At 50.0% G+C, this 7646-nt stretch overlaps 2 protein-coding genes across 2 annotated transcripts in view; both read right to left on the minus strand.

Annotated features, from left to right (window-relative positions):
- Positions 1 to 4124, minus strand: part of LSP1 (lymphocyte specific protein 1) — a 39031-nt gene extending 34907 nt beyond the window's left edge. The window contains exon 1 of the mRNA XM_048948886.1: positions 3957 to 4124. Within this exon, the coding sequence (XP_048804843.1) occupies positions 3957 to 4036 (80 nt within the window). The 5' untranslated portion in view covers positions 4037 to 4124. The remainder of the gene's footprint in view (positions 1 to 3956) is intronic.
- Positions 4125 to 5664: 1540 nt separating this feature from the next.
- On the minus strand, positions 5665 to 7646 carry TNNI2 (troponin I2, fast skeletal type). Its single transcript, XM_048948897.1, has 5 exons — positions 7523 to 7646; positions 7082 to 7210; positions 6587 to 6676; positions 6300 to 6476; positions 5665 to 5965 (listed from the first exon to the last, which is right to left on the minus strand). Exons 1-5 carry the CDS (start codon positions 7604 to 7606, stop codon positions 5867 to 5869), a joined length of 579 nt encoding a protein of 192 aa, XP_048804854.1. The 5' UTR covers positions 7607 to 7646; the 3' UTR covers positions 5665 to 5866.

A 7646-nucleotide genomic window follows, 5' to 3' on the forward strand; every position in this document is an offset into this window, starting at 1 on the left:
AAACGAATTGCACACACTGTCTATTTAGCAGAAGCAAGCAACAGATACCTAGAGCTAGGAGAGGGGCTGCTTGCTAATGCAGAAAAAAATCCCTCACAAAGGATCCGCTTGCAAAATGAGCTTGTAAGGGAAAGAACCAAAGACCTCCAGCTGATGCAAACTGGCACAGCTTTATTGCAGACAGTGGGATGGTGCTGATTTGCACTAACAAAAACATTCGGGCCTATACTTCCATGTGATAAGAAATCTGAATAAATTCAGCTCCAAACGAAGCAAGCTCTGCACATCTCAAAGCAGGTGCTCCCATGTGGCTCCAATCTTTCAGCCCCCTGGTGCAAGTGAGTCACCGATCACACCAATAATAGAAGAGCTCTGACTCTATTTCCATCCATTAATAAATTCAGTGGGGTGTGCCCATCTGTTTTTCATCTTTGCCCATGTAGTCCCTGGACAGTCATCTCACACTGCTCCTTCGAAGTAGGGAAAATCCTGGGTGCTGCCAGCTGCCCTGCCCACACACCGCCCTGCAAAGCCCCAAGGAATCCCTCTGCAGACCTGCCCATGAAAAAGACAACTCTGAGCGCCGAAACCTGGGATTAAGACACTTCAGCAGCTTCCTCACACATCTGGTGCGCGTTAGGAGGAATACACTGGCAGGGAAAATGCACTCAGGCTCCAAGCAGGGCTGGTTAACCCTTTGGTGACTGCATCTCCATGGAGCACCCACAGAGCGTGGGAGTTGAGAAACACCTGCTAGTAACCAGGAGAGCTCAACTCAGATCTCAGCAGTGGTTTTGGGAGCTCAGAGCAATTCTGTTGCCTAAACATAGGTGTCAAGTGTCATTGGAGATATGCAAGCCCTGTCAGGTGTCCCAGTAAGGGATTACCCATACCTGTTAACTGGCACAGTACAAATCCCATGGCTAAGGTGTTTCTTTCCCTTCATAAAGATGTCAACCTTGGTTCCCTGACCTTACAGTAAAGATAACCTTCCTCTTCGCACTGTGTGCCATGTGTATAGACTGCCAACTGATGATAGGTGATAGGGATGATGGGTGCAAGGCTGGGATGTTGGAGGGGTTTGGTGTCCCACCAACCAGAAGTCTCATCCCATCACAACAGTGGGTTTTGGCAAAGCCTCTTCCTGGCATTCTCTGGGTCTCCAGCTCTCCCAACCCAGCCTTCCCCCACTTTGCCTTCACACTCAGTTCCATAATAAGCTCTCTCCATAATCCTCAGAGAAGGGAATCCCACAGGCTTCAGAGCCAGATTCCAACTCAGAACGTTTTAAAACAACCTGCTGGAAAAACTCCCACTTTTTTCCCCCCTTTTCTACAGCCTTCCAGCCAGCACAGTCTTGTGCAATTAAAAATTCCAAATAAGATCTCCAGGGCAATCACCTACTTAACTAGTACACCAAACCCACGGCTTTACATGGCAATCCAGGCTCAGAGGCAAGCTTTCCTGAAAGTAGAAAGGGGCAGTAAAGGCACCTGATATGTCCCTATAATTAGAGGCAGCTCTTTATCCCTAACAACCCAGCCAGAGCACCTATATCCAATGTAGAAATGCTGAACTGCATTGCCCAGTTTCATGGAATTTTCCAGCTGAACTCTGCTGGCCCTCCTTTGTTTGTTCTACTCCTTTTCACACCAATGCACCCAGCTGGGTCAGACTTGGACCAGTTACTCCCAAGCAGGGATCAGCCATCCTTCCCTGAAGGAATCCAGTGTGCTGAGGACTTTCCCCATATCAGTTTTCCTGGCCAACCTGCTTACAGCTATGGGTATACTTAGCAACAAGAGTCATCTTAGCAAGGGCTCTTGAGGCTCCTCCTATGATCCAGAGAATTTGAGACAGCTGAGGCAAGGAAAAGCCTGAGGCTGCTGGCACAGCATCATCCTTCCCTTTCTGCTGACCATACATGGGCTGCTGAGGGCTTCCTGCAGCCCCAGCAAGAGGGAAACAGGGGAATTTAGGAGGTGATCTCTCATCTCACAGCCTGTAGCCCCACAGCAAAGCCTGCTTGTGAGCCATGCTCCAGTGGGATGTCCTGCAAGGCATCAGGTTCACACTGTTCAGTCTTCCCATAGAGAGATGGCAGCTCATGGAAGAGCATAACCCTAGTTTGCAAAGAGCTTTTGCCTAAAGTGAAGAGATCAGGAAGCTGATCTAGCCTCGGGTGAGAAAGGTAGCCCTAAGCAGCACACAAACACTTCCTCCCTTCATTTTGTGAGTGGAAATCATGAGAACCTAGCAACATTTAATTGCAACCAAAAGCAGGAGAAGTTCAGAGCTGCATAGGAAACCATTTCACAAATCAGGAAGGATGTCAATTCTCTGTTTTCCAAACCAAACATTACTTTGCTCTCTATTTTTTCCCCCATCATATTTAGTTTTTTTTTTTTTCATTTAAATTCAGCTGAAAAAGAAAGGTCTGCACCACACTTTGATCAACACTCACAAACACAACTTTGCAGCAAGTTTAATAAAATTTCACTGTTTTCAAAGAACAGATAACTTCCTACCTTATTTACAGGAAACTCCAGCAGGAAACAGAGAAAGGACAAAGTTGACCTTACCTTAGCAACTGATGATGCTGCATGGCCCCACCTGAGCCAACACAACACAAATGAAGGCTTGGCTGTCCCAGATACCCCAACAACTGCTCCATCCTCCTGCTGGGTGTACAGAGCACTGCCTGGGATTGCATATGCCATGCTGAACCATCACCCCACTCCCCCAGCAGCAAACCCTTTTTATTTCTGCAGGCAGCTGAGCGTGCTGAGGCTTTGCACCTTTTGATGCTTCCAGTTAAGGCTTCAGCCAAGCCCAATTGCTGTCAAGTGTCAGCCAAAACACTGCAATCATTAGTGATGGGAGATGACACAGCTTTCTCCTCTTATTGTCACTCAGAGGGTGTTTTTCTGTCAACGTGAAGTGTGCTGCCTTTGGGAGAAATGTTAATATGAGCTTTGAAGCTGGAGAAGAAAACCAGGCAACCCCCCAAGCTCCATGGATGCTCAGACTAAACCCAGCGAGTCCCAGTCTGAATTCTTTTGTGTGATTTTCAGCCCATCTTATCTCTGCCTCCTTTATTAGGGGCAGCTGTAATTTGGTCTCTGCTGCTACCCTTTTCCCTTTTAACCTCCATGAAAAGCTGTCCATTGTAGAGCAAATTGATAAAGCAACAAAGCAGATCAGGGGAAGAGAGAGAGGTGTAAACTGACAAAAGACAGCAGACAGTCTGAAAAACGTCCCAGTTAATTCAGCTTACAGGAATAGTCAACACAAAAAGAAATCAGACCCTCACAGAAGCATCATCTCTCAACCCCATCCCATAGCTGCATCCAGTGTCACAAGTCATAGAATCATTTGAGTTGGAAGGGACCCTTAAAGATCATTTGGTTCAACTCCCCTACAATGAACAGGGATGCCTACAGCTACATCAGGTTGCTCAGAGCCATGTTCAGCCTGACCTTGAGTGTCTCCAAGGACGTGCCCAGCAAAGACAGCCGAGCCGTAGCAGACAGCAGGTAAAAGCAAGGGGGGCTTGGGTCAACTTCCTACTTTCAACTTCCTTCCTGCAAAAGCACTCCACTCATGTGCACACAGTGAGAGCAGCAGGGTTTGTCCCCACCTCATCTTAAAGATAGGTTTCAACAGCAAAGCACTAAGGCAGTTCTGAGTCTCATAGCCAGACCCCTCGCTAACCTTACATGTGGTGGAGGCCAGGTTTTCCATTGGATCAACATCCCATTGGCCTTGGAGTTCAATGGAGATAGGACCCAGGAGAAGCCCAAATCTCGCCCTATCTGGAAGGCCTCTCCAAAAGCATCTGGCCACCTTTATGTCCCATGGATCCTCTTCATTTCAGCCCCACAGGCTTCCTCCCCCACCAACAAACCCAGCTCCCATCCTCCCAGATTCACAGATGTTGGGCTCCCCAGCTTCACCTCTCGCTCTCCTGGAAGGATTCATCTCCTGCTTGATCTGTGCCTCCTGCACCCTCCTGGCACTCCTCAGGGTCCGACATATCCCCTCCTGGCTGGCACGAAGGGATGATGCAAGAGGGTTCTGCCGCTGCTGCTTTGCTCTTCCTGCACTCAGCAGAAGTGAGCTGTGCCGGAAACTTTGTGGGCTGAGGGTTCAGGGGGGATGGGAGAGGAGCAGAGGGAATGCAAATTATTATTTTTTTTTAACAACTGTTTGGATTACTTTAAGGTTTTGCCTGTCAGAAGCTTCGAAAGTGGGAAGTGTTAAGCTAAGATGAAGGGACAGCGGGGGGCATGGTCATCCTCCCCCAACTCCCCACAGCAGTGAGAAGGGCAGCCCATCACTCTCCAGAGCCACTCATGGTTCAGGCACGGCCAATTTGGGGTAATACTGCAGCCTTAAACTGCAGCACCCTACAGTGAATTGGGCACCATCACCACAGGCACGAAGGTAGTCTTGGTCACACACCTCTCAAAATAACAACCCACTCTGCTTTGGGCAGTCAGCATATGCTGCCCCTGCCTCTGGAGATCCCCAACCTCTGGATATAGTTGTTGTGCACTGTCAGCATACTCTGTGTTCCCCCCATGCCCCGGCTGAAAGCTTCTACCTTTCAGCTATCACCTTTTACATCATGTTCTAGAACATTCCTTCCCTGCTCCAGGTATTGGAACAGGCTGCCCAGGGAGGTGGTAGCTTTGAAGCTGTCAATGTCCCTGGAGGTATTCAAGAAAAGGGTAAGTGCTACACTGAGTGATGTGGCTTAGTGGGCATGGCGGGGATGGGTTGGTGGTTGGACTAGATGATTTGAGTAGTCCTTCCCCTCATCTTCTTCTGCCCTTTGAGCCAGCTACCATTGCCATCAAGTGTGGAGGACCAGTGGAATTTCCCAGGGCTTGAACTCACCTTTATCTACAGGGAAGCAGAGCCCAAACACCCTATTCATAGACACAAGAAGTAAAGCCCTGTAAGACCCCTTCAGCTCCTGGTAGAGGCAGTCTGTCTATCCCCAGCTCTGGAGCTGGGCTGCATGAGATGCTGTGTGCCTCAAGATAGGGTGCAGAGCTTGTTGGCCCAGGAAAGGTGCCCAGGGAAGTGGTTTGGATGGGGACAGCTTCTGGAGACTGCTCAGACTGTGACCTTTCAGCAGGTCTCAATCCAGAGAGAGAAGGAAGAAAGGTGCTCCTTGCTCTGAGCCAGATGAAGGACGTGGAGAGGAGACACAGCACAGCATCACGTGCACAAAGTCTGATGCAAGGATAAATTGGAGCCACCTCCTGACCCACAGACTCCCCCTCAGAAAAGAAGCAGAAGCAGGAGGAGGTGTGGCACTGTGGCATGATCTCACCCATTTCCTTCCTCTGGCAGACGGTTCCTCACCACCCCCCAGTCTCCATCCCTCCCTTCTGTCTGCCCTGGTAGCTTCTGAAGGGAAGCTCCTAAAATGGGAGACATGAGGGCAGGCTATGAGTTAGAGAATGGATCTCCAGCTTAGGAGAGGCCTTTCTACCCTATGACAAGATAGAGGCCAAGAGAGAGGGAGGTGGGGGAACCCCCTGTGCTGCTGACCATCAAGTCAAGCAGCCTGTCAATGAAGATGGGTGTCCTCAGTGTGTTCCCACAACCATAAGCATCCTCAGTCCCACCACGGCAGGCCACATCGCCCTCTCCCATGAAAGCTTTATTTACACTGCTGCTTCCAGACTGCAGCTCTTCACAAAATCAGAGAAACAGCACCCAGTCAGTGGGTTCAATGCATGGTGAGGACATGTTGAGGTTCAGGGCAGGGAGGTGGCCATGCTCACAGCTGTGGCCATGCTCAGGAGGGGATGGAAGAGGGTGGCAATGGCAAAAGTGGAGAGACCAGTGTTTAGGACTCGCCAGCCTCAAACATCTTCTTCCTGCCCTCCATGCCGGATTTCTCCTCAATGTTCTTCCTCCAGTCACCCACATCACGAAGGTCCTTCTCCTGCAGAAGGGAGAATTGTGCATGAAGAGGTGGACCCATGGGGTAACGACTGACCCAAACAGTGCCCTTTCACCCATCCACCCATGGGAACCTCACCACAAGTGCTCAACATTTCACCTCCCCTGGAAAACTTAGCTAAAGACTCCCAATTCCACCCCTGCTGTGTGTATTTCAAGGCTGGACTCCGTGTTTACAACCGCATGGGAGTTGGAGGAGGGAACATGGAGCAGGAAGGACATTACTGAGATAAGCTCACGCTCTGCCAGTCTATCCTGCAGAGAGATGTCATCCCCAAAAGTTGGGAGCTTATGCCTTAATGGGAGTGGAATGGTACCTTCTCCGTGTCCTCCTTCTTGACTTGCTTCAGGTTGGCCCGGAGGTCCATGTTGACCTTGTGCTTGGATCCCAGCAGGGCACGCAGCATGGCATCAGCAGACATGCGCACCCGGCGCAGGGGTGGCCTCTTGAACTTGCCCCTCAGGTCAAACAGCTTCTGGTTCAGGTCCTCCAGCTGTGGGGAAGAGAGAAGTGGGCAGAAAGAGCAGAGCATGAGTTTTGTGAGACAGACCATGCACCTGGAGAGGAATGAAGGATGAGCCAGATGCTCCAGTGGATGCTCACCTCCTTGTTAGTCTTCTGTAGCCTCACCTCTGTGTCATACCTTTCCTCATCCACTGAATCTATCTTGGCATGAAGCTTTTTGCATAGTTCCTGGGAGGAAAAGTAGACAGATGTTGAGTAATAGAGCATGCCATGCAATTCCTCTCTCCTGACCACTTCCTTCTCCTCTGTCTCTGAAAGACTCCTCTACCTCTGTCTCCCAAAGACTAAAAAAGGAGCAAACCACCACTCAATACCAACCAATTCCAGATGATGAAAGGTATTTTGCAACCCAGCTTCTGGTCTTTGAGCAACCACCTTCACACAAATGCTGCCCTCATGTCCTTGTACTGGCATCCACCACCCAACACATCCCAGAGATGCCAATCCCTGTCACTCCACAGTGAAGGGAGGCTCCCAGGGATGGGAAACTGTCAAGATGGGAAGGACAATCTAAATGCAGCAGTCTGTGGGGTGGAGCCCTATACTTTCTGTAATGGAGAAAGGAGTCTTTACCTGAAGTTCCTGCATGGATCCTGGGAGGGACAGAGGAGGGCAATGCTCCGCCAGGTAGTTTTGTTTTTCCACTTCTTTAGCAGCTGCTTCCTTTTCTATTTCAGTGACAGCAAGCTGGAGCATAGCACTCTGGAAAGCAGCAGGAGGGAGATCAACATAGGTTTTGGGCAAAGGAGAAGAACAGGATGGGAGCTCTCCATGTCCAAAATACCAGCATCTCTGAGCAAAGGGGACTCATGGGGACTTCTGGGAAACTCAGGATGATGCTGACCCCAGCCTCCCCCCACACCAGAGTCTTGCTGCGTGACCTGGTAAGGTGCAGAAAAGGGTATGGGGAACTCCACATTGTACATCATGGTCTTTCCCAGGCAGGAAAGTGCCAATGGCTGGATGAGAGATGGGTCGGTACACACCTTGCCCAGCCCCAGCAGTGCCACGTACCTTCAGGTGCTGCCGCCGGGCAGTGGCTGCCCTCCTCTTTTTCTGCAGCAGGGAAAAATGAGAACAAGGTAAGTTATGATGCATTCCTTCATCTTTTCCTCTTGCCTACACAATTCCACAGCTC

Source organism: Lagopus muta, chromosome 6 (genome assembly GCF_023343835.1).
Source record: "Lagopus muta isolate bLagMut1 chromosome 6, bLagMut1 primary, whole genome shotgun sequence".
Lineage (NCBI taxonomy): Eukaryota > Metazoa > Chordata > Aves > Galliformes > Phasianidae > Lagopus > Lagopus muta.